Source organism: Lynx rufus, unplaced genomic scaffold (assembly GCF_022079265.1).
Source record: "Lynx rufus isolate CCGP_SWC_20201006 ecotype Redwood Valley unplaced genomic scaffold, mLynRuf1.p SCAF_3, whole genome shotgun sequence".
Classification (NCBI taxonomy): domain Eukaryota; kingdom Metazoa; phylum Chordata; class Mammalia; order Carnivora; family Felidae; genus Lynx; species Lynx rufus.
The window spans coordinates 156,064,598-156,092,102 of record NW_025814845.1 but is presented as its reverse complement, the minus strand read 5'-3'; the positions used below and the strand labels follow the sequence as shown (position 1 = coordinate 156,092,102).

Genomic DNA, 27,505 nt, shown 5'->3' with positions numbered 1-27,505 from the left:
CACACCTAGACTTGCGGATCTGCAAGTCGTACTGGAGAACCAACCTCCCTTCTGGAAGGATGGAGTGGATTATTAAAAGCAGAGTCCAAACAGAGGAGGCGGAAACCTATCGGCAGGCAGTTTGTGGTGATGTGGGCTGTCAAGGGGTAGTTTGGGACTAGGAAAGGGGCCCTAAAGACACCATGTCAGCAGCTGAGAGACAGAGGACTACTGGAACTGGCTGGACCACACCCCCCCTGGTGGCGAGGGAGGGAATGAACCTAACCACTGGGAGGAGCAGACCAGCCCTGTGAGGTGTGACGTTGCATGGACCGCGTGCCCTGTCCTGCAGTGGACAAGACAGTGAAAAGAGGGGCCAGCCCTGACCTCAGGAATGGGATCTTCAGAGAACTCCATTTCCCCTCTTACCTGTGAATGCAGCAGCCACAGCAGCACAGGGACGAGGCCCCAGCCAGTAGAAAGTTCTCTCATCCCCTTGGATTAGAGGGGACCCGTACCAGAGGACAATTACATGGATTTGAGGTCAAATGACCCTCAGCCTTCAGGGATCCCAGGCCCCCTTCCTCAACTTTCTAATCGTGGTGGTTACTGTGTTCACAAGGAAGACATGTCTGTGTCATCCTGTATAACAGGCCCAGTAAAAGGAGCTCGGTTTTCAGTTCCAGGCCACGGAGGGAATCAATGCCACGGGAAAGAGATCCATTCTCCAAATAATGCAGGATTTCCTCACTCACATCTTGACAAGGAAGCATGAGTGGACAAAGGACTGAATTTCACCCCGGACAGGAGAAATGGAAAACTCCATTCTCCAGGGGCAGATCCAGGGGCAGCAGGGTTACAGATTTGCCACTGGCCCCATCTCACACATGCACATATCAGAGTAAACACTTTGGTTCTGGCTGGTTCTTGGTCTTATGTGCAAGAAGGCCCTGGCTGCTCTGTGGGAACGCAGCCGATTTCTGTGCCTACATCTGGAAAGTGCGGCAGGGCTGAGCCTGACAGGGTGTGAGTGAGGCCAGGTACATAGGCACATGCAGAGTGCACGTGCCTGTACGGACCCCGGTTAGAATTTCTCTTTTCCTTACAGTATTGGATAAATGATGCATAGGAATTATTGTTTGGCTAATATAAGATCATAATAAATATGAAATGTCATGTTAAAACACATCCTAGAGAAAGGGCAAGGCTGATGGAACACGGATCCCAAAACTCTAGGACCACTGTAAATAATCCATATACATAATCACAGAAGGTCGACCCTAAGGGTCACCCACGGTCAATATCCTCATATTTCAAGCATGGAACCAAGGCACTGGAAGGCAAAATACATTGCCTGAGGGCTCTAAGCAGAATGAGAGGAAGTTCTTTCTTCACCTACTTTGTTCAGACTAACCTGCTGTGGAAGTGAACACCTTGGGCACTTTTGTGCTTCAAGAAACTGTAATTCCCCTAGTCCATGCATGTGTTGGCGGGACCAAGACACAAGAGGCTTGCCACTTGCTAATCAGAGGGAACTGGGTCAACACCAAGAGTGGACAGGTGCAGCCACCCAGCAAGGCTGACTTTGTGTAACTCGTCAGGCCTCTCTGGACCTCATTTCACCTTCCATAAGATGAGGAGGTATGGTGAAATGATCTCGAAGACTCCTTCCAGCTCAAATCATTCCAGGTTTCCACAAAGCAGAGGTCACAGACTCTCATCCAAATGAACTGCTTTCCTTCACAAATGATCACTGTGCACACAGACACCAGCACACTGTCTTAAATCCCTGAGACCCACAATTACGCCCTTGGGTGGAGCCTACCTTATATTAGGGAGGAAGTTTGCAAACTTCTGGCAGATTTCCATCCCCTGCCTCACCCCCACTGCCACCCATTCTGGCTCTGAATTAATCCTAATAGCTCTGGTAGTACTTTAAACCAGTTAACTGAATTAGATGGGGGAGATTTAACTAACCACCTTTTTTTATTCTCTAGGAACTAGCAGGGGAGAGCGAGAAATTGGAATAGATGGTGCAGTCCTAAAATTCTAGCAAGAATCCCAGGAAATTACGTAAGACAAGAATTTGCAGTGTGGCCCCTCGAGAGAGAGAGCCAGATCACTGTCAAACACCCTTAACTGCCATAGTATTCCCGGCTGGACAATACAGAAACAGGAAAAAGACATCACTGTTTCTTGTGTGCTAACATGACTTAGCTTTGCCTTATCCTCTGCTCCAGGTATAACCAGTTTGGACAACTCAAGTCAGTGTCAAAGGAACACTAACTATCTATGAAGTAAGTCTTATTTTCTTAGATTAGGGCCACTCAGAATGTGTATGAGTGACTACTAATCCCCGATCATACACTGACATACAAAGCAACTGAAAGTATGGGGCACCTGGGTGGCTCAGTCGGTTAAGCATCCGACTTTGGCTCAGGTCATGCATGAGCTCACGGTTTGTGGGTTCGAGCAGCATCGGGCTCTGTGCTGACAACTTGGAGCCTAGAGCCTGCTTCGAATTCTGTGTCTTCCTCTCTCTTCCCCTTCCTTGCTCACACTCTCTCTCTCAAAAATAATCAAACATTAAAAAAAAATTAACAAAGCAACTGCAAGTAAGGGAAAAATAAAATCTGCAAATCAAAAAACATAAGAGTGTCTATATACGGTCCAAGTTGCTGAAATAAAATCTTTACCACCAAATCCATTTTCATAAAAAAGCATTTCCTGTGTGAAGTAGGGCAAGTCCAGTATAAAAAGTTCAGAGTTCATCTATTGTCAGGGAAGCAGTTTATTAAACTTATTTCATTGGATTAATCAACTTTAGCCCAGAAAATAACAGACCAAATTAAAGCCTTTCCACATATAAATATCCATTACATGTTTTTTATTTATTTTTTAATTTTTTTTACATTTATTCATTTTTGAGAGACATAGTGCAAGCAGGGGAGGGGCAGAGAGAGAGGGAGACACAGAATCTGAAGCAGGTTCCAGGCTCCGAGCTGTCGGCACAGAGCCCAGTGTGGGCCTCGAACTCATGAACTGTGAGATCACGACCTGAGCTGAAGTCGGACGCTTAACTGACTGAATCATCCAGGTGCCCCACCAAGGTTACCCAGTAAGAAAAAATTCTAAATAAATCATTCAATTTTAAAAAGGAAATGAAAAGGAAAACAAACAAAAAAGCTTATGATTACCCCAAAAGACAACACAACTCAGTCCAGGCATCGTATGATTACCTTTTATAACGATCTCAACACTTTTACAACTCAGAGGGGAACTAGCTGAAGACTGTGATAAATGGACAATCCATTAGTGCACAGAGGTCAAAGCTGTGTTCTAGAATTTGTATTCACTTTTGTGAAACTAAAGCATTCCCTTTTCTAATTATGGGAAGAATGAACAACTCAAAATGTAGGAAAGTGCTCGTGTTCAAGTAGCTTTCTACTCTTTGATTTAAAACAACAGAAAACACTGCTGCCATTATTTAGTAGGAAAAAAAATGGTTCGCTATTGAAAGGGTGCTGGGAGTTTGGGAGAAAAATGGCAAACACAAAAGGCACAGGTTAGAAGCTCTGGATGGAAACTCTACCACAGGTCTGCTCCCTATCTCTGTACCAAAGAGACCCCTAAGAATCCCCACATGGAGGATAGAGAACCAGACAGGAACCTGTGTTTGCATCTGAGATTGATTTCCTCATCTGTAGAGTGGAGGTTGGACAACTCTGAATAATTATTATAATTCTACCCAGATTTGACAATCCCCAGTGCTAGAAGATATACAGATAATCTCTGGAAGGGGCAACCCTGTTGGAAATTTCTAATTATTCTATCACCAAGAATAAGGCTCATACTGTGATAGAACGTTAAGCCAGCTCTCATGGTGCTTATGATAACAATCTTGTTCTTTATTCCCTTCATAAACCTAACTTATTTTTGAACCTATAAAACCTACTGCTCTAGGGTTATGTAGTACCCAGTATTTTAATATCTAATCCGTTTCCAAGAACACTATGGACAGAGTTCTGTTTTCTGGTTTTCAAGACAACTGTTTGTGGAGCCGCAAAGTTTCTAAGCTTCTGTACTAAGAAAAGGGAAAGAGAGAAAAGTCAGAGAGCAGACACAGTACACATTTCTCTGATTCTACAATGTACACGTACACATTTCATTTTGACACCTTGAAATCAGGACAGGTTTTATAGTTGATAACATCTTAAAATTAAAAAGTGCCCTTTTTTCAGCGGTATATAAAGTAATGGTTCTTGTTACAGCTGATGTCACCTTAATGTCTATGAAATATGGTATTACCTGTCACATAAAGACCAAATGCACACCATTCTTCCAAAAAAAAAAAAAGAGGGAGAGTGACAGTAAATACAAAAGGAGAGTATATTATTTTTATAAAGTATTATCAACTGGAGAATGGCATTTGCAACTTCCTTCAATGATGACGATTTTAAAATCTTGGGTTATTTTCCACAGAAACAAAAGGGCTGGATTTTGCTAAGTAAAGATGGCTGCCTTCTCAGGCAGAAGACGACCCACGTACTATAAATTATTCACCAGGGCAAAAGACTGCATGAATGCTAGGAGGGGCATGCTGACGAATTAATACAATAAAGATGCCCCAGGTATGTTAAGAATCTGCAAACCCTTTGCTCCTCTGTCACTGCAAGGTGATGAATCAAACAAATTAGGGCAGAAATTACTAGATTAATTAAGACAGGTGATTATGTCTGAACGTTATTGTTCGGTACCCGTAACTCTACCTTAAAGGTCATTGGGTTTTACTCTAGAGGGTGTGTATAAAGCTGGTAAGACGAATTAGGGAGGAAGAGGCTAACATGACAGAACTTATGGAGAGCTTTTTTTTTCACTTCTTTTTATTTTGGGTTTAAAAATACCCGAAAAAAATTTGTTCACAGCTGCACTTAATTTAGAAATATGAACATAGTTATTGTCTTTCTAACCATTTCCTAGTGGATGGGTGTCGGAGGGTAAGTGAGAGTGGGGCATCAGTTTCCATGGAAACTTAGAGTTAGCACACACTAGGTTATGAGCACTGAGCGTTCGCCAACATGCTAAGCACCAGTCTGTAGAATCTTACTAAGTGAGTTATATCTCTAGTACCAACAGGTCAGATGTCTGGGCAAACACACCAGAAATTACAAACCAGCCAGGCAATGTCATATACAGATCTGGGCTCTACATGTATACGTAGGTTTGCCTGATAGTATTATCTTGAAAGTGTTTGAACTCGTACAAAGCAATAATGAAATATCTCTTGCTAGCACACTGAGGATGTCTGGATGATACATATTCGTAGTCGGTGCTCTAGGGAAAGTAATAGCAGCACAGCAAGTGGAAATTGTACCTTGCTAGCTCTGCTTTAATCATTTTCAAGCACTCCTCTCTTTCAGATGGCTTTGAACCCAAATGAGCTGAAGGCTACATGTGCCCTGCTATAAACGCAACACCTTACAGAATCTAATTAATCATTTTCATTCATTTCTAGCCTAGGAGCATGGTTTCCATGGTTTACCAAGCACCATAATCACATATATGCATATAGCTAATCAGAGTCAAATTCCAACGGGAGGCTCTATTTTAATCTTTCGGTTATAATTACAATTTGAAACTAAGTCCTATGCGAAACACAAATGGACATTTTTTGAGGATTTCTAAGATATTATGATTATTTTGGCACCTGGACGCTACGGAAAGTAATGCCTAGAGTTTATGCCTTGAGACTTTCTTACACATGGAGATTTCCTTCTTTCCTTTTTTTTTTTTTTTTCTGAGTAGCCCAAGGGAGGAAATTCCACGTGGTATTTTGCAGACACAATGGAACATGGGGTCAGCTGCCCCCTTACTGCATACAGTTCCCATTAGTATTAATGAGAATGCCACACATACATCAAGAGGAAAAAGAGACCCCACAGGTTCTAAACCTCAGCTGAAAGACAGCCCTGCTATCTGCCAAGGAGCAATTTAATTAAACTCTTATTTATTGCCACTCACTCCAGCTTCATGGGTTTCAGAGAATAGCAGCAACACACGTGTTTGCTTATTACAAAACGAGCCTTGCTTACTTTCAACGGGGCTTTTAGATCAATAATCATTGAGACATATATTGCACACTCTGACTTGAAAAGTGAAGCTGGTATGTCTCCAATGAAAAATGAAACACACTTATTGTATTTGTAACTAATGTTCCTTAAAAGTAAAGCAAATATTGATATTCCAGGCACACATAAAAACCAAGATCTATAACTAAGTGTGTAAAATGCACACTGCACGCATTCAATAATCATACTCCATTTTCAATAACGGGAAACAAGGTACAATCACTACTATAATTCACCACCACCCCCCTTTTTTTTCCTCCAGCAAGCACCACATTGTTTTATTACAATACAGCAATCTTGCCACATTACATTTTACAGTATGTGTAGGAGAACCATAAATACACCAGCCCATCTGAAATATGTAGCAATGACTCTCTCCGCTTTAGTGATACTTCCTTCCAACTTTGCTTTTTTATGTGGATTTCACATTTTGTTGATGTGTTTGCAATGAAATCGGTACTGCCCAGAAGAGAAATTATTTTACATTTCCATTAAAAGCTACAGTAGTAAATAAACCATCAGAGTTTATGTAGATATCCACTAGAACACCGAGGAGAGCCCATTAAAGTGCCAAACCCTGTGTTAAACATTTGATAAAAGAGGATCTGAAAGGCACATTCCTAACATTTTTTTCAAGTGATAGAGTTTTAAAGATATTTTATAATACTGTACCGACCTCTGCAGAACACTCAAAAATCAAGAGAAGTTTATGTTTGTCAGTAAAGCAGCTGCAGAGCACACATCAGGGCTGGAAAGGAAATGGTGACGGTAGAAAACAGACGACTATCAGAGACTGAAGTTCACAGACGGTTGGCTTGAAACACACACGCGTACTCAAAATAAGCGTGTAGTCGATTACAATAATTAAGGAGTGATAAATAATAATTAACATTCCCGTAATTGAAAAGGCCCTATTTTAAAGAATAAATTAACAAGGAGGTTTAAGGCAAATACATATATCGGATGTGACTCAAAACAGCTGGCTGACTGTGGAGAGGGAAGAACCACAGCAATTAGTTAATTTGGAGATACTGTGAATGGTTTTAAGATGCCCAGGTTTTCCCTTAAAGAAACGTGCTTGCAGTGAATAAGGGAATGCGTGGATATCCCATAAGGCTATGTGCCAAGCAGTTTACCAGTCATTTTTACATACTTCCTTTCATTCAAATCCTAGAACAATCCAGATGGGGGCATCATCACTACTTTCATTCCTGCCGGTGAATAAATCAGCTTAGGGAAAGGAATTTGTCCAAGATCACATAGCCAGTGACTGTCAGAAGGAGGGTTTGAATTCTTGTCTGTTGATTCCCAAAACTCAGACCTCCTATGTCAAATGCAAAAGCAAAACAAACATTACGGGTCATGCATGTCGTGAATGAGAGATACACGCTGTCAATCTTAAAGGCGATTCACAGTTCACTCATGTAACACGTGTGTTTACCAAAGGGCTTCACATGTTCGTGGGCTCTGCTCCATGTGACGTTCTCATGGATATCTACACAGACTCCTATGTGCAGCTTTTAAGGCAAATATAAAATTATTTCTCTCCTGGGCAGTGATGATTTCATTGCAAGCACGTCAACAAAATGTTGAGAGAGGTATTCCTGAAAATGAGAGTAATGCATAGGAACTGGTCAAAGAACTAAAGGAATCTTCAACTTCTGAGTCAGCTCTAGATGGTCTCTGCCACTGTTCTCCACCAGCGTTTCTTGAGGATGGCGACCAACATCATTCATTCACAAAATGCATTGTCTGTAATGACTTTTTTTTTTTTAGTTTTGCAAAATGAGAATAATACAATGAATTTATTATAAAACAATGTTTCTTTAAAATGTGCAATTCTTAGATTGTGTGTTGTTTTTAAACGTCCTTTTCCCGATGGAATTATGGTTACGGAAAATGGCTGTTATTATATCTTCACATCCTTCCCTGACCGCGCCTCCCCCCCCCCCAAAAAAAAAAAAACAGTTAAAAGTGGGCAGCAGTCAGCCCCTCTTCTTAGGGAAGGGTGAAGGGAGTAATTTTACGAAGTCTGTGAATTTAGAAGTCTGGGAACCATTCATTGATCTGAAGGAGAAAGGCCAAGGCATGGCATGAGCTCACTACTGTGCAGCTCAAATGAATACACGGTGAAAGCAAAGAAGAGGATGCTGAAAGAGAGAGGAAGGGAGAAAAACAATTTTGGAAAAACTCAGGCATGAGGGAATAATGAAGTCATCACAAAAAAAATAATAAAAATAAAATAAAATGCACGCCTTGGGTGTTCACAGCACATTCTCCGTTCCTGAGCCCAAAGTAATAGAGATTTTACTCAGCCAAAGAAAGTAATAACAGGAACAAACAAACATAAAAATGACTCAAAGCTTGACACGCTGGATGTATTGACCAAGTGCTTCCCAGCCTTGGCTTGTGATTGGTCTGACAGCCACCATGGAGAACACGGCGCTGGCTATCACAGAACAGGCAGCGAGAAGAAATTACCATCCAGGAGACATGGGGGAAGCGATAATTTATCCTTTTTGCTGACTCTATCACTTAGAGCTTGGATCCATTAGTCATATTGATTCTGGATCTTCCACCTTGACTGGTACAGAGCATCTCCAATGACAAAATCAAGTTGTTCACATTCTTCACTGTTTTTCTTTGAAAGTAAATGGATTTGTCACCGAGAAAACATGGTCCCAATGGTTGCTATGTCCCTAAAATCGAGAGAGATCGTGATCGCTTGGAAAGAATGAATTAGCCCTGACTGGAAATGATGAGCTATTACAGTTGTGGGGATGAAGTTGAACCACACGGTTTTAGGAACAGGGAAAAATGGAGGCAAACCTCAACATGACCTCATGTCCACAACATGTTACACACAGTGGGAAAGTAACACAGAGCCACAGATAGTTGCTCAAACTTGCTAGTGGGATGCTATGGACAGAGAGGAAAATTAAAGCATTAATAGATTCCATTGTCTAATCCAACGATAGCCAATAACTAATAACAACAGCCATTTACTGTGCTATGTGCTAAGAATCAAAGTAAATGCTATAAGAGATTATCTAAGTGTGGGCTCCTAGGTGGCTCAGTTGGTTAGGCCTGTGACTCTTGGTTTCAGCTCACGTCATGATCTCATGGTTTGTGAGACTGAGCACCGCATAGGGGTCTGTGCTGACAGTGCGTTGCCTGCTTGGGATTCTCTCTCTCTCCCTCTCTCTGCTCCTTCCGCTCTCAGGCTCCCTCTCCCTCCCTCCCTCGCTCTCTCAAAATAAATAAACATTAAAAAAAAAAGGTATTAACTAGGTTAAGTCAATATTCACAGTAACCTCATGAGGCATTATCATCCCATTTTTCATATGAGGGCCCTGAAACTCAGAAAGGTTACAGAATTAGCCCAAGATCGTGCAGCTACTAAAAGGAGGGGCTTGGATTGAACCACACCAGCCTTACTTAAGATTCCAAGATACACGTTTTTAGTAACATGTTGATAGTAAATGATGCCTCCCTCGGATATTAAGAGACCTTCAAAAGACTGTTTTATCCAAAACCTTGCCTTTCAAGTAGGAAAGGTTAACAGCTCCATTTAAAGAAACTCCAAAGGACTTTAACTTTCCTAGTTATGAGGTTGAGAAGGGGGATCTGGGAGGGACCCAGGTCTCCTGCCTTCAACATGTCACATCTCCTCTGCAGTCATGGCAAGTGGAGCTATGGGGAGTATGGACATCCTGGGTTTTGAAAGGAACCCACCCCTTCCCAGCGGAAACTGAGGCACACACTCCAGGAATATGTTGTTCTCCCTGCTGTCCACCTTTTGGGGTTGTCAGCAGGCTCCCTGCTTTGAGCTGACTTCCTCTGCATGGTGGTGGCCCAATGGGATTCATCAACGGTGTATTGTTGACCCACCAGTTTAAGACCCTGGATGCAGTCTACAGTTATGTTATGTGGCTTTTTTTTTTTTCATGTGGAGGAGTAGAGGCAGAGTAAAGACTGAGACCACTCTGTAGGGAACAGAACTTATACCTGCCTGACCACTGTGTTGCTCATACCAATTTTCTGTTCATCCGTCTCTTGTACATATTCATTTCATCCTTCACAGTCCAGCTCATGCCCACCCAATACATGTAACTCCTTGATTAATCAGCAAAATCTAACAATCATTTTCACTAGAGCTTCCTGCCTACTCCTCTCATTTAAGCATTCCCTTGACATATATTTTCTGAGTGCCTATTACATGCCAGGTTCTGTGCGAGGGGCTGGCTATAAAGAGATGAATATGGCATGGTTTCCACTGCCTAAATGTCATCACAGGCCAGCAGGCATATGTTAACAGCTATCGGTTGATGTGGGGCTCAATCCAACAAAAAATTATTGAGTAGCTGCTCTATGACAGCCAGTGTATTAGGCACTGCACATAGCATCTTGGGGAGATTGTAAACTACACCAAGGAGCCTGTGTCTCAGGGATTCTCGACAAGAGCGACATTTGGCAATGTCTGGAGACACTTCTGGTTGTCACAAAATGGGGTGTGAGGGTGGAGGTGCTGCTAGATTCTAATGGGTAGAGGCCAAGAATGCCCCTAAACATCCTGCACAGAGCAAGGCGGCCCCCCAGCAAAGGAGTATGAGGCCCCAAGTGTGAAGAGTGATTAGGCTCAGAACACTGCTCTGTTCTATGCTCCTCTGGGTCCAAGTCAGAGTTAAGTACTGAGTGACCAGCATCAGAAAAGAGAAAGGAATGATCTCTGATAGAAGCTGTCCTCAATTGCTTCGGGGATCTATCGCGGCTTCTGGGAGCCAGAAAGTCAATAGAAACCAGAAAACTCAGTGATGAAAACCCAGTAATAAGAGCATGATTAGGCGCAGGTATAGAAGTGAATGCGAGGCAGATTTTAGACTTTAAAGCAGGCAAATCAAAGGAATAATGGTCCCTGCACTCTCAATGCAGGAGGTAAGGCAAACCATAATAGCACGAGGAGACTTGACTGAATACGCCCAACTGAACAAATGAGTACAGGGTGAAATCAAATGCAAAGGGTAATTGAGACAATGGGGAAAGGGTAGGATGTGAGGAGAAACTCCACATGATGAGTTGCAGAGGTAATCTGAGAGAAAACAAAAGCTCTTTCCATGACTGTGGTTCCAAAGAACCTTTGAGAGGATATCCACATTATCTGGATGAAAAGATCCTGCCTCCTAGAAACAATAATGACAACACTCCACTGTCCTTTGTCTGCCCCGGAGCCAGGGACCCAGGCTTTAGTGAAATGCCCTAACAACGTGGTACAGCTTGAAAAGCCCGACTTTCGCACATGCCTCTGATGGGCTCAAAGTCACTGGCAAATGGAAGGATCTCACGTTTGAAGGAAAACGTGGAGGAAGCACAGAGGAGGGAAAGGCCACCTCAAAGGCTCTGTCACATGGTTCGGGAAGCCCAGGCTGAACACAGAGGTGAAGGGCTAGTGCCGGGGCATCTACTGACATTAAGATCTTTGACTTCTCTCTTCCATGGCTACTTTTGTTCTCAGTCAGGGAAGGGGAGGGCACCCTTTAGGAAAGCTGTGTTGCGAGAATGAAGTGAGTCGAGGCTATCGTGCTTGGAGGCCGCGGCACCAAGGCCGGGGCACACACATCACCGACACTTCCTCCCATCAGCAGAAACGACAAGAGGGTTTGGAAAGCCAGGTCGGCCACTTGCCGGGGCGATGGAGGCAGTGACAGCGGTCAGGGCGCGTGGCAGCGTATGCCGTGGAAAGCAGGCTTCTGCTGTCAATTTCCTATTCTCATTCTCAAGACTATTCTGCAAGTTCACAATTATTTCTAAGTAAGTGGCTTTTAAAAAGTGCCAACAATGACACAGACATATATGTATTTAAAACCTCCTCTAGGCTTTCCTGTTACAGTCTCATTACCGGGTCCTTGAACTAAAAAACAATACGGACACTGAAGAAACAGACAAATCAATCTGCTATCTCCCTTCTCCGATTCAAATCCTTCAGTGGCTCCCTACCACTTACGAGCAAAAAAATCAGTTTTTCAGGATGGCAGACGAGGCTTCCTCGGATCTGACCCCTGCCTACCATGTACAGTCTCCACACCAGTGATTCTCCTACTTGTTCCTTAGGCTCTCTCAAAACAACAGTAACTACTTCCTGGCCAACCATGCTGTTTCATAGCTGTGTGCTTTTGACCACGCTGATCTTGTGCCTTGAGACTTCTGTAGGACTTCACACTGCAATGCTCTCTTACTCATCCTTCAAAGACCCGTGTGGGGATTGTAGTTTGCAAAGTCCTGGTTGACCACCCTGGCCAACAGAAATAATTATACACCTCCTATTTTATTGTTGTTAGTGTTATAGGTAGCACACTGCCTTAGATAGTTATTTACATATTTATTCCATTTATTGGATGCTTGAGCTAGTCAGGAATAAAGATCATCTCTCATTTATTGTTGTATGCCATCTATTAAAGTAACAACAGATTAAAGCTGTATTAGACCACCCTAGAGACCGTCCATGAATCGTCTTTAAGTCATGCTCTGATATCCGATACAACGAAGCTGACCCAGCACCAGTGGGTGGGTACTGTGATGGTACAGAAAGGACTCGACATCGGAATCAGATATATCTCTGCTGGAATCTCGATTTCCTTGCTTCCCAAGTGCATGGTATATGGTAAATAACAAGAGACTCTGTTGGTTTATCTTAAGATTTGGGCTTTGAAACCAAAGAGAACTAGTCCTCTCACTTCCTAAGGGACTTTGGGAATTTATTTCACTGAAGCCTCAGTTTCCACACCTGTAAAAGGGAAATGATAATTCATCTGAGAGACTGAAATCGATGACATACGGTAAGTGCCTACAGCTTGGCTTGTAGTCCTCAATATATGATAACCAACAATGACGCCCATTAATGGGGAGTCTATTATCTTGGAAAATCACAAGATGGAGCAAAATGGCATATAAACACAATCCCATCTCTACTTTGAGGTTTCTTCTCCTGTTAGCTTTGTTATCCTTTTTTCCTGTTATCTCTCCAGAGCACCAACTCATGCTGCCTATTATTTGAATGATTTAATTAAGAACGAGAATGTTGGAGAGCCTGGGTGGCTCAGTCAGTTAAGCATCTGATTCTTGATTTTGGCTCAGGTCATAATCTCTTGGTTCCTGAGATAGAGCCTCGAGCTGGGTTCCGTGGTGATAGTGTGAAGCCTGCTTGGGATTCTCTCTCCTTCTCTCTCTATCCCTCCCATGCTCATATATGCTCTCTCTCTCTCTCTCTCTCAAAATAAACATAAAAAATAAATAAACAGATAAATAAAAGTAAATAAAAATGAGAATGTGAGTCCCTGGCCATCAAGAGACAACATTTTTCCAGGGAAATATACAATGTCCATTATCACATAATACTTTACTCCTTCTAAACATACCAGATTTTCAGGCAGTATTTCAGGCAGTGCATTAATGACTATGTCAAAAGGAAAGATTAAACGAACCACCCAGCCTCACACACAATTGATGCACCAGAGTGATGCCTATCAAATATGGAGGGTGATTACACAGATCTGTTCTTTCGTTTCCCTGAAGTGGCATGCCAGAGCTGCTTCCTAAAGGTGATCTCCAAATGATACTGTGGAGCCAACACATGAATCATCAGTCTGACTCTTCCCTGCACACAGAAATCAAGGTTTAAACCATCACTTGTAACTAGGAGGAGCCAGTGCATGCAGGAGTGAGAAATATTGCACATGATTAGTAAACACACCTATAGAGATTCTGTTGCAAGGACTGACAGCCAGATCTCTAGGTCAATACTGAATCAACAATTAAAAGAACGGTTCCAATGTAACTAAAGCAGAGTCAAGAAAGACTCCGTTATACTTAAACCAGAATTCATGGCAGAGGAGTTTCTTTCCTTCCTTCCTTCCTTCCTTCCTTCCTTCCTTCCTTCCTTCCTTCCTTCCTTCCTCCCTCCCTCCCTCCCTCCATCTTCCTTCCTTCCTTCCTTCCTTCCTTCCTTCCTTCCTTCCTTCCTTCCTTCCTCTTTCTTCCTTCCTTCCTTTCTGGAAGCTTAACTGATATAGCCAAGGGAATCTGAGTTCTGTGTGGATTTGAGCCGTGCAGCTGCTAAGCCAGGGTGGTGAGCCTGTAATCTGTGGTGTGTAAACCACTGCGATTCACACAAACCGAAGTTCTGGGAGTTTCAATAAGTCACACTTTCACTAGCAGTTACTGCACTGAATCTAAGGTGGCTCCAGGGGAGAGATCACAGCTCCTTTCAATATTACAAAGTGGAGAAGTTTGAGAGCTGTGTGGTGCAATGAAAGAGGCCTACCTAGGATTCTTTCAGCAGGCACAGAGTCTGGAACTGAAGCTAAACTGCAATAATATCAGCTGGTGGATCTCAATAGTACCTGCAGGCAGGTGCTTAGTCTGCAGGTCTTTACCCCACAAAGCCGAAATGGGCATGCTCTATTTCACTAGCAGTTATGCGAAGAACTGCCCATGGTGCTGATGCACCTTCTAGTCACCCACAGTTAACTACAAACAAAAGGCATTCCAGAAGGTGGCATTTTCCTCCCCAACAGACTGTACGGACAACAGTTAGGATTTGGGTATCACTGCAAAAGATGACCAGTACAAGCTGTTATGGTAGTGGTCGGTCGTTTCTGTTTTAATAAGGTCTGCTTACAAAACGAAAGCATTTACTAAGTGAATCAGGAGGGTGTGTGGTGTGCTTCACAGAAACATTAAAATCCATGCTGTCTCAGCAGGATTGGGATGGAGTTCTTGATTCATGCCCATGGAGCATTACTGCTGAATTACAGAACTGCAGCTCTTTATGTGGAGGCCTCCCAGACTGCTTTTGCTTCTGCATAATTCAAGATATAAAGACTGTTTATTGCTGCTAAACTGTGAAAAAAAGGCACAGGACAGAGAAATAGCTCTATGCCTTCATTAGGTTAATTTAGAAATCATACATTTCCTTGCCTTATGTGTTTTTCTTTAAATTTTTTACTACTGATTGATTGACTGCTAGCCTTCTGTTTTTTTTTTTTCTCCAAACTGCTTTCCCTCGTGATCCATTTGCTTCCTCTCTCAATTTGAGAAACCTTAAACACAATATGCAGATTTTATTTTATTTTTTTGAAAGGATAAAGGATGTCATTTCCTATCAGGGAAAAAAAATGGAGAGCAGGTTAAAGAGATATTCTGTCAGCAGTCTTTCTGTATCCCATCAAAGTCCCCTCCCAAGTTGTCACTGGCACTGAGCTGCTCTGCAAAACCATCTCTGAACTTGAACACAATGCAGATGCCAATGCCATCAAGTGATGGGGTTTAACTGCAAATGGGGAGCAATAAAGCCAGACCTGTACTCAGAGACATGAGTGATAAAATCGAGGACATACAGTAGGTTTGCATGTGTGCACACACAGTCCTGTATGTTTATAAATGCCATTATCTTACTTTAATACTTACAGCTGTATATGCATGAAACAAGATGGTGGACTAGTTAACGACAGGCATGTATGTCACTCCGTTGGTACTCAGCATGCAATGTCTGACACATAAAGAAGCTTCATCGGGTGAATTTTAAGAGAATAGGCTCCGAGGCCAGGTTATCTGGGTTCAATCATTGGCTCAATCATTCAGTAAATGTGCCCTCAAGTACACATGTGCTTCACCTGGCTGTGCCTCAGTCGCCTTATTTACAAAACTGACAGGTGATTACCATCTACCTCAGAGATCTGTCTGGAGGATTCACTGAACAGTGCCTGGCACAGAGTGCATATGCAATGAGTGTTAGCTATCTTGTAGTTTCTGCATTCATTTACATATGGAATAAAGGACTCTACAAATAGAGTTATTGCACTATGAACTCTCAGAAAGACAAATTAAGAAAATAGTCTCATTTTCCATTGAATTAAAAAAAAAAAGTATAATGGCTAGAAGTAAACTTAACCAAGGAGGGGAAAGACCTGTACTCTGATAACTATGACACTGATATAAGAAACCGAAGATGACACGAATAAATGGAAAATATATGATGATCATGGATTGGAAGAATTAATACTGTTAAGATGTCCATACTACTCAAAGCAATCTACAGATTCACTGCAATCCCTCTCAAAATACCAATGGCATTTTTCACAGGGCTAGAATATATAATCCTACAACTTGTATGGAACCCCAAAAGATCTCAAACAGCCAAAGCAATCTTGAGAAAGAAAAATGAAGCTGGAGGCATCACACTTCCAGATTTCAAACTATACTACAAAACTATAGCAATCAAAACTAGCACAAAAACAGACACACAGATCAATGGAATAGAGAGTCCAAAAATGAACCCAAACTTACATTGTCAATATTCATCAAAAGAGGAAAGATATACAATAGGAAAAAGACAGTCTCTTCAATAAATGACGTTGAGAAAACTAGACAACTACATGCAAAAGGATGGAACTGGACTACTGTCCTATATCATACACAAATATCAACTCAAAATGGATTAAAGACCAAAAGCCATAAAACTCCTAGAATAAAACCTAGGCAGCAAGCTCTTGGACATCAGTCGAAGCAACATTTTTTTGGATCTGTCTCCTCAAGCAATGGCAATAAAAAACAAAAATAAACAAATGGAACTACATCAAACCAAAAAGCTTTTGCACCACAAAGGAAACTGTGAGTGAAATGAAAAGACAACCTACCGAATGAGAGAACAGGTTTGCAAACAATATAGCTGATAAGGGGTTAATATCCAAAATATATAAAGAACTCACACAATTCAACATCAAACAAAGAAAAATAAAACCAAAAAAGCAATCCAATTAAAAATATTGACAAGAGGACCTGCGTAAGACCTTTCTCCAAAGGAGACAAAGATGGCCAACAGGCCCATGAAAAGATGCTTCACACCACTAATCAATGCAAATCAAAACCACAATGAGGTATCACCTCATCCCTCTTAGAAAGGGTATTATTTAAAAAGACAAGAAATAACAAGTATTGGCAACGATGTAGAGAAAAGACAACACTCACTACTGTTGGCAGGAAGGAAAAATGGTACAATGGTTAGGAAAAACAGTATGGAGGCTTCTCAGAAAATTCTCAGAAAAATAGAACTACCGTATCATCCAGTAATTCTACTTGTGGGTATTTATCCAAAGAAAATGAAAAAAAAGAAAAACCACCCTTATTTGAAAAGATATATGCATTTCTGTGTTCACGGCAGCATTCACAGTAGCCAAGATAAGCTGGCAACCTAAGGTCCACCAGTAGATAAATAGATAGAGAAGATGTGGTATATATATATCCAATGGAATATTACTCAGCCATTAAATGAAACCTTGCTATCTGTGATAACATAGATGGACCCAGAAGGTATTATGCTAAGCCAGATAAGTCAGATAGAGAAGGACTATTGCTGTTATGATTTCACTTAGGTGTGGAATCTAAAACGAACAAACAAAAAACCAAATGAACAAACAAAACAGAAACAGACTCACAGATACAGGGAATAGTCTGGTGTTTGCCAGGTGGGATGGGTTGGCAGGGGGGAAAGGCATAATAAAGGAAGGGGATTAAAAGATACAAACTTCCAGTTATAAAATAAATAAGGCACAGGGACACAATGTACAGCATAGGGAATATAGTCAATAATACGTAACACCTTTGTATGGTGACAGATGGCAGCTACATTTACGGTAGCAATCACTTCCTAATGTATATAAATGTTGAATCACTATGTTGTATACCTGAAACCAACAGAATATTGTAGGCCAACTACAGTTCAATAATAAATAAACAACAGAGATATTGCTTTATTTGCCTACCTACAAATTGTAGTTTTAAGAATCCAATGAGTCAATATACATGAAAATCTATGTAAAATTCAAAGTGATAAATTTAAGAATTTATTACTATGTGTACCACACAGCAGTTGTGTGAATATTCATCCATTAAGTCAGAAATGCTTGCCAGGTACCTACTACATCCCCAGGTACATTTGTGTTATCTGCTAAGGGGGGTGGGAAAGGACACTGAAAAATGTAATTTGCATTTGCTATCATGAGGGGAATTACCTTGAGGAAATAGGACATACAATCATGAAAAGTTAAACACAAGAAGAAGATGGGAGAAGAACAAAACAAAACATTCCAAGCAATGTGCTATGAAAGTCTTCAGGGGAGGGAGAAAATGCCATCCTTCCCTGAGCAGTCCACACCAATTAGATTAGGGGTCTCTAAGAAAGAGAGACCAGGGTCAGCTGGGGTGGCCAAGGGAGAAGTGGGGAAACGGGCTGGGTGAAAACGGATCCTCCCAGACGGTGCATGCCACAGGTAGATGTTGGAGGTCAAGAGCATTCCAGGCAAGGGGAAATCGGGGAGACACAGAGATAGGACTGGAAATAACAGAGACTAGTGCTTGGAATGAAAAACACTGAATGTGTAGAGATAACATGGGAGACGAAGAGGGGGAAAAAAAAAGCAGCTAAGCAACTTTTGTAATCTCATCTTGGGTCCCTGTCCTTGGCTTTGAGCAATGTAATTCTAACTTCCACGTTCTACCCACCAAGGAATAGAAAACAAGAAGAGAAAAGAAAATAAATATAAATCAGAAGCTTCAGATATCTTCTATCATTTTCATCCTCAGTAAGGAAAGAGAGCTTCCCAGATAAGGATAAGGTGAAAGTCAGTACATTGATAAGATTTACTTAAGGACCAGTATTAATGATGAGGGTATTTGGGCTGAAACTCACTTTTTAAATAACTTACATTAACTTCATTTTCCCATCTCTCCTACGATAGCGATTCTTTTTTTTTTTTTTTTTTTTGGTAGAAATGTTTTTAGAGAAGTAATTTACTGGCACTTAATTACTAGTATTTAACCAATTCAACATTCTCTTTTCTTAAGAGTCCATTAGGTTTCTATTACAATATTATACATTCTAATCAAATGTGGCTTTCTGCAAAGGTCCTCATTGTCAGTCTCCTCAAAGCAAAGTTTATCTGGACTATTAGACATTCTCTCCGCTTTGGCTGCACCAAATTAGATCAATTATTTATACCTGAGGTCCACTGCTTCGGAACTTGGGCACCTCACTTAACATTTCTCTTGTGAATTATTAAGAGTCTTATTTTTAAAATAAAGTTCTCATTTCATAGTCTGTTTGATTGAGGTTAAACACAATAGTCTAGTGATTCTTGTATTAAACAGTTCAATGTCATAAGATTCTCTCCTGGGTTTTATGCCAATGAACACATTCGAAACAAATGAACCTTTCATTAAGAATACCCTCACTGGGGATAAGGGGCAAAGGGCTTCTGACTTAAAAAACTGTCTGGCACCAGTCTGGGCAGAATTATTAAAACAAGCCATAGATAGCAGGCAGATTCTACTGTTTATACATCAGCGATAATTAGAGATATGAAAGGGGCCTTAGGGTTTTCTAGTGCCCCTCCTTATTCTACAGGCAAAGAAAAAACATATCAACATTCCATAATGTCAGTTCATAGTGACTTGCTTTGTTCCAAAGGCCACTTTGAGGTATTGTTCAAAGGCATTCTTAAAGTAGTAAGACATGGTGGATGCATGTGGGGATTCTTGAATGCAAATAATAAACCCTGCTCTGGCTTGTTCATGCAGGAAAGGACTTTATTAAAAAATATTAGTAGTACCCAAAACCTCCAGGAAGATCAAAGAGCCAGGCCAGGCTGGCAAGCAGCCAGGGACAATGTTTAACCACACCATAGGGAAAGGGACAGTCACTTGTCAATACCCTGTCAGTTCAAAAATCATGACACTGCTCACTTCTCCACCCCATCTATGTAAGAACACCAGGCTAATAGAGCTTAATCACAAAGACTAAACAATCTTTTTTTTTTTTTTTTTGGCTTTTACCTTAGAAAAGGGACACACACACACACACACACACACAATTCCACAAACATTAGAAAGCATGTCAAATGGTCCACCAAGTGTACCAAAATTAAAGCTTCTCAAAAAACTTGATTTCCACCTGGGCATCTGGAAAGGATCCCTTTCCCCCAAACTCCTGTCCTTATTCCCCGCCCCCCTCACAACAACCCTAACAATAATATGCATGACAATAATATACTTGCATGACACACTTTATGAAACAGAAAATACATCCCTTCACTCCACTCTTGGAACCTCCCCTTGCTATACAAACATTCCAACCAAGTGATCAGTCAATGACAGAACTGATTTGGTGTCCCGCAGAAAGAAGGGAACCTTCTCCTTACCCACAGTGCATTGACTAAGGCCTCTGACCTTCTTAAGTTTTCTAATTCCAGCAGGTCATGACTCCTCGGTGAGATTAAAACAAGAACAGTGCCTGGCAGGCAATGGCTCAAGGCTGGAATCTGTCAGTCGCTTAGCTTTGGGGCCTTAATTCTCAAAGACATTGAATTATTTTGAGTAGGCTGTTTACCTTGATGTGAGCAGAATTAGCCTTAGACACTAAGCCTTTATGGCAAGTTTTATTGTCCAAGGCAAATATAACCTGTTAAGATTTACAGGCTTTATTAACAGCAATAACCATTTTATGGCCAACATCAGTAAATCAGGGTTTATTGAGAACTCTACAATTTTAATCTGTGGAAAACCATTAAAATGTCGGATTTTCATTGGACATAATTTCTAACTTTTATGAAAGATAGATTTTCCATTTAATTGGGGAGTATAAAAAAGTGCAGTGTGGGATAACGAATTGTTTTGAAAAGAGCCAATTGGTTTTAGCTAAACAACAAGTGTCAAACACTAAAGTTGCTATCTTTAGTTAGAACTGTCCCAAGGCTAAGGTTAACAGTAACTGCAGTGACAAAATGCTCTAATACATCCAGCAATAGGAGCTCGTGGAGTTTAGGAAAGGTTCAATTATCATCTGTTCAAACAGTAGGTATTTTGGAAAGAGTGTGTGACCTGTTATTTCATCCAAACCAGCATGCAAACGAGTCTGGTAAGAATCTTCAAATTCATATGCTACTTTTGAGAAAGTGTATTTACTACTCCTGCAACTACCATTCATAAGACTCTTCAATGGGGTAAGCAAGGTACAGAAACACAGATACTCACCAGCTTCTGTCAATAACCATTTATTTCTTCCCTGTGATAGATTAAAAGAGAGGGAAGCAGAGAGCTTTTGATAAGGGTCTTTGTCCTTGGATGAGCTTGTGAAGGAAGAACAGGGGGCCCAGGCTGGAGGGGCAGAGCTCACGTACAGTCTGGGGTGAGGAGGGATGGTCTGAGAAGCACACTGTTTTTTCATAGGGTTGAAAATGCATCAGATATCACAAGAGTCTCTGTTTTAATCTGGTTCTCTGACCACCAGGCTGCCCTCCATCTTTGCTGAGAATTAAAGGTTTGTGAAGCTTTATGAAAGACTAGGCTAAAAAGGAAGAAGATAAACCACAATAATCTCTACTATTTGATACTAAAGACTGTTTTGAATGTTCTTGTTTCCCCACCCCCCCTTCTTTGTCTCCCAGCAATCCTACAAGGAAAATATCGTTCCTATTTCCAGATGAGGAATCAGAGGTTCAGGGTGGCTAGTAAATTGCTATCAGTCACAGCATTGGGAAGTGCTAGTCAGTGTTTGACCCTTCATGACAATGAGCTCTGTCATGGCTACAGCCAGATGTAGGAAAAATTGTAGTAAGGGTAGAGATCACCCTGGGGTCTCTTGTCTCCCCTTTCATATGTCTCCTTTTCTTCTCCATGGCCTCCTTCTTGTAACTCTGGAAATCCTGTACCTTCCTATCACCTAGGACAGCATCAAACCCAGGCTCCTGGCCCTTGGGAGCACAGAGGTTCTAGACATGCCCCACTCCAGGCTCCTCGTCCTCCTGAGCTCCCAACACCTCTATTTTTATCACTGCTCTATTCGTCGTTTTGCCAGCAGATTACTTATTTGAAACAAAAGAACAAAGAATTTACAGAAGGTTTAGGATTGGCATATTAGCTAGAAGAAATTTTAATCTCTATTTCTAATGGTGGAAGGTCCGGAGCATAGCAAACAGATATGTTACCACTGGCCTCTGGGCTCTCAAACTTCAAAAAGCTTGGGGAAAACTAAATGAACCCAGAGTCTCATTAAAAACAAAAAAAATATTAGAGAAGAAAAAATGATCTGAGCTTTAACGTTAGAATAACTTTCTAGTGATCCAAGAGCTTGGACAAGTTCTTATAAGATGGACATGAAAATACCTCTAACTTTCTACCATCTCACTTGCAAATCAAGTGAAATGACATAGAGAAGGAAGTCCTGGGTGGCTCAGTCTATTAAGCGTCCAACTCTCGATTTCGGCTCAGGTCATGACCTCACAGTTCAGGAGTTCGAGCTCCATGTCGGGCTCCTCGCTGACAGTGTGGAGCCTGCTTGGATTCTCGGTCTCCGTCTCTCTCTGCTTCTCTTTCTCTCTCAAAAATAAATAAACAAACATAAAAACAAGAGAAACAACAGTGAAGGCACTTAACACAGTACCTGGCACATGGGGACATTCTATAAAGGGTAGCTCTTCCTGAGCTTACACAAACCACCTTCTGTGGTCAACAGATGAATTAGTTGCCAGGGAAGTTCTACCTTACAGAGAGAAGACAATTGTACATGTCTTAGGAAAACACGACTTGGACCTGCCCCCAAGACGCCTCTCGATGTGTCAAGGAGGAGACCTTCTAGGCCACTGCAGGGCAAAATCCGCTGAGATACCAGTGGCCCTGCTAGCCACAACCCCTTCCAGTGATGACCCCATGGTCCCACAGGAGGTGGGCAGCAAGGGAACCACGTGGTGGAGAGGGAGGAACATTCCCATGCAAAGAAGATGATGGAAGGTGCCTCACAGTGACAATTACATCACTGATCAATTTCCAAACACAGTTCCTATCACTGCCACCCTGGAGAGTCGTTAGCTAACTACAGGATCCTCACTTGACTGTGAAGTCAGAAAGCACAGTGGTGCACTCTTGCAGACCTGGAGACCGCATGACGGGCACTGCAGACATCTTCATCATGGGAGACCCTGACCGGGGAAGGGTATGTACATTTTCCCTTTCCTTCTCTATCCTTTTTGATTTCTTCTGTCATTCTGCCCGCCCATCAGCAAAAACACAGATGTCGATGGTAATACCAACCATGTAAGCTATTGCACACACTAAGAGAGCTGTAAATACTGGTGTGCAGATATAGGTAGTAACCAACATATAAATTCCAAGGAAACCCTGGTGTTTGGATTTGAGATGCTTTCTTGCATTAAGATGATGCTATAAATGCCTGTCAGGGCTCCATAATAGCCCATTAACCCACAATGTAGCCGAAACACTCTCCAGATCCATCCTATAACACAAAATGTAGAAAACACAGCTCTCCCTCATTCTCAGCTCAGAATGTCTGTTTTCAACCGTCCTGTAGCCCTGGCTACTCCTTGGGATGGCCCTCATTTAATATCAGCCAGCCTGGCTCTGAGATTTATTCCTAATAACATAAACATGATTAAAATAAAGTGTCATTTGTTGTCAAAGGGAGAATAGGAAGGTGTAGGGAGTTGAACAGGGATCACCCCTCTCCCCCTCCCAAGATTTCCTGTCCACACAGACATTTGGTTTTTTTTGTTTGGCTGGTTGGCTGTTTGTTTGTTTTTAAGGTTTATTTATTTTTGAGAGGAAGGGGAGGGTGAGAGCAGCGGAGGTGCAGAGAGAATCCAAGCAGGCTCCAGGCTCCCAGCTGTTAGCACAGAGACTGACATGGGGCTCAAACTCGCAAACCTTGAGATCATGACCCGAGTTGACTGACTTAACTGACTGAGCCACCCAGGCGCCCCCCACATGGACATTTGTAAATCAGGATTTTGAGAGGTAGGTGGTGCTTATAGCAAACTGTTGACGCCCACGCTAGACTCCTGGGAGCAGTAGGGTGTCCTGAATGAGAGTGATTGATGCGTTCCCCTGTGCACTGAACACCCTGCGGCCTCTCACCCTGCTCTGGAAACTACAGCACACTCTGCAAGAAACGGAAAGGTAGCAAGAGAAGGACCAAAAACCTTCCTGTTTCACATTAAATAACAATCTAAAAATAAGCATTTTCCTTTCTAATCATTTCCTATCATGCATGGAATGTTCACTTTAATTTTCAAGTCCGTTTGCTTCATTTCTGTGAACCACTTGAGCTTTCAATATGCCCACCCAGCATGCTTTCTGTCTAAACATGCGAGTGTGTTTTTCCGCTCCCTTTTATTTTCTCGATTCCTTTGTCCTTCCAATTACAAAATCCCACAGCAATTTTAGCGAAAATGTGAGGTAAAGGCTTCTTCTTCTTTTTTTGTTAAATCTCTACCTCTCAGTGAATAAACAAACCACAGCTCTAAAGACATTTTCCTAGCTTCCCACAGAAGATCCACGACTGAACTATCTACTGCTCAACTCGGGCCTTCATTTATAAACTTATCATTCTATTAAGCCTTCCTTGTACTTCCCCCCTTCACCCTCAGTATTACCTTCATGACTGTATTACTCATCTATGAGAACATCTTTTAAGAGGGGCTGAAAGGTTTAGGAAGGCTTTTCCATGACCACAATGTGTCATCATTGACAATTAGATTCTAATAGTATAGGAGAAGTCCTAGAAAACATGCAAGGACAAAAACCAAGAGTGACTCTGGATTCTAGGCTCCCACTGTGAAGGAGACCTGTGGCTTCATCACTTTTTATATTCCCCATGCCCAGCACAGTGCCTACAGCATAATAAATGCTCAGTGGATGTTTGTTCCATAAGTAAACAGAGACTGAGTACAAACATTAGTGAAACTTGTGACACTAGGGTCATGTCCTTCCCTGGGCACTTTTTCACATGACAGGTTGAGCCATGACGCAAGGTGCATGTCAGAGTGTCCCAGGCGACTGACTGAGGACCCAGAGGATGCCACCTGTGAGATCCAAGGTCACTGAAATCAAGAACACAGACCAAAATCCTACTCAGGCTACCTCGCAAGAGCTTTGTGTCAACAACAAAGTAGGTGAGAGACAACCTCCTCTTCCAACTTACTTCCTTCGCAGTATCTTCACCTTTAGCAACTGGGTCCAGAGAGCAAGAATGCCAGACACAGACTCTTTCACTTCACTTATGACCACATAGGACTCTGCTCTCCCTCCTGGGACCAGGGCTGGTGTCTTACCTCAGCAGCAGGGACTCCCTCGGGTGGCCGGCAATGCAGCACTATCATGCCTTCAATGGGCACCTCCCTTCCTTGTGGATCTTGTTCGAAGTTTTTCCTTAAATCTGCAAAACAAACAAACAAACAACAACAACAACAAAAGTGTGAGGTATAGGACAATTTGCTCTAGGGCCAATATTCTTCACATGTGGTCCAAATACAATAAAATAGTGAGCTTAATGTCACAAACTGGGTCGACACAGAAGAGCCACTGTTTTTAGGAGTTCCAGACATAAGAAAATCGTTTTCCCAAATATTTGAAATAAACCATAACAGAACTTCCTATGCTCCATGCTGCCGTGAAGGAGGAAAGGTTTACTGGGGGCGCAGAGAGAAAACAAAAAACAACTCATTTCCTGAGTCTTTGCCAACATAATCTGCTTAGCATCTGATGACACACTTGACCTAATAAGTTGCCATCCACAGCCATAATTGTGCAGTTGAGATGCACATGATTTTTTTTTTTATTAACTAAAGAATGCATTATTAATCTGTAACCTCTGCCTTTTCCTTAACCCTCTAGGGGGCTCTAGAAGATGCTAATAGAGTGAGATTACCTATTAGTCTTTATGTGTAACCAGGGAGAATGGGGCAACATTCAACCACCACGAAATCTATAACCCATCCAACCAAACATATAATTAAAAAATACAACGCCCTCCAGTCAAACAGCAATGCTGCGTATCTGTGTAGTGCCCTTCATGGAAGGCTCGAGGCACTTTGCAAACAAGCTGCACTATTAACCTTTTACACATGGAAGGGTGATGCCCGGGGAGGTTAATTGGCTTGCCAGTGGTCATGGAGAACATCGATGCCAGCGAGGGGGAAAAACTGCACAGAGCTTCCTGACATCCGGTCTCTGCCTGCTATAGCCAGCAAAAACTTTCTTAGGGAGAAGGACCCAGAGAGTTCAGAGAGAAAGCATGGCTTGAGTGGCTTTCCAGTTGAGCGCTTGCTTCAAGAACCAAAGTGTGAGCGGGCCTCCGCTTGTTGCGAGGTGTCACAAAGCACTGATGATTTTACAGCACAGGCTTAACTCTTGCCATCACCTGAAATCCTGCACTAGTAAAACAAAGGCGGCTTTTACAAGTCTTTCTCGATGTGAACGGTTCCCCCTCCCTCCCAGACAATGTATTTTTCTTCAATTGAGTATCTCAAATTACAGGCTGTGGATTTATTGATTTAATTTTCTTTAGTGCTTACACTAACATGAAATATGTTCCCTGTAAAGAGCAGAGCTCCAGAATCAGTTACATCTTTACAAATTGTATAAATACATTAAACTTGCTTTTAGCAAGTCAGAAACACTGGATGAATAACAAGCAGAACCATCCATGTATTCACTTTCTTCCCAATTCTAGTCTTAATGTTTTCCCTCCCAGAGGCAACTGACGCCTTTTGTCAGTAGTGCTATATATTCAGGGATCTTCATGAGTATATACGAGGCAACAGATCTTAAAAGGACTTGCATTGCAGGCAGGGGGCACATCCTTCTTCTCATTTCTCTCCTGCCCCCCAAATCATGAAGCCAGATTCCTTCTATTCCAGATCCATAAACTGCCATAGCACTTATGATTCAGAATTTCTTTTTTTTTTATTATTTTTCTTTCTTTCTTTTTTTTAATTCACCCTCAGTTTGTTTACTGTATTTAAGAGTCTGATTCAGAATTTCTGACTGCAAGTGTGATAAGGGTCACCTGACTGCTGATAAAACCATGAGTGAAGAACTGTGAATAAACCCTAGAGTGAAAAATCTCTAGTTTCCTGCACCATTTGACCACAAAGTTTCCTTTGCTTTCCCCCAGGGGAGCTGTGAGTCAAAAATCCTTCCTCCTTCTGATTCATTCACTCATCAGGGCTGGACTGAAACCAGTGTAGCACAGAGTGTGAGCATGACTTCAACAGGAGTTTTGTGAACACTCAGTTTGCTAAAGGAAAGGGTTGAGTTTTTGTGGCTATTTTTGTTTGGTTTGTTTGCCATTTTGTTTTTCTTGATTGCTTTGTTTTCCAAATGAAGCCTCCCTTGGTGCTGCTGAATAATGGTTGCTGCTTTGACAACACCACATAATCTGTATTCAACCAGATGAAGCACAGAAAACAGAGAGTGGGACTTTCTGTTTTGTCTTCCAGCTCTATTTCCTTTCTTTGCTCAGGAGAAATGGAAATGGTAACCAAATGCATAGTTTA

At 41.8% G+C, this 27,505-nt stretch overlaps 1 protein-coding gene across 1 annotated transcript in view; it reads right to left on the bottom strand.

The window, feature by feature from the left end:
* UNC5D (unc-5 netrin receptor D) overlaps positions 1-27,505 on the bottom strand; it is a 545,977-nt gene that overhangs the window by 165,587 nt on the left and 352,885 nt on the right. The window contains exon 4 of the mRNA XM_047092087.1: positions 25,280-25,383. Coding sequence (XP_046948043.1) covers positions 25,280-25,383 — 104 coding nt within the window. The remainder of the gene's footprint in view (positions 1-25,279; positions 25,384-27,505) is intronic.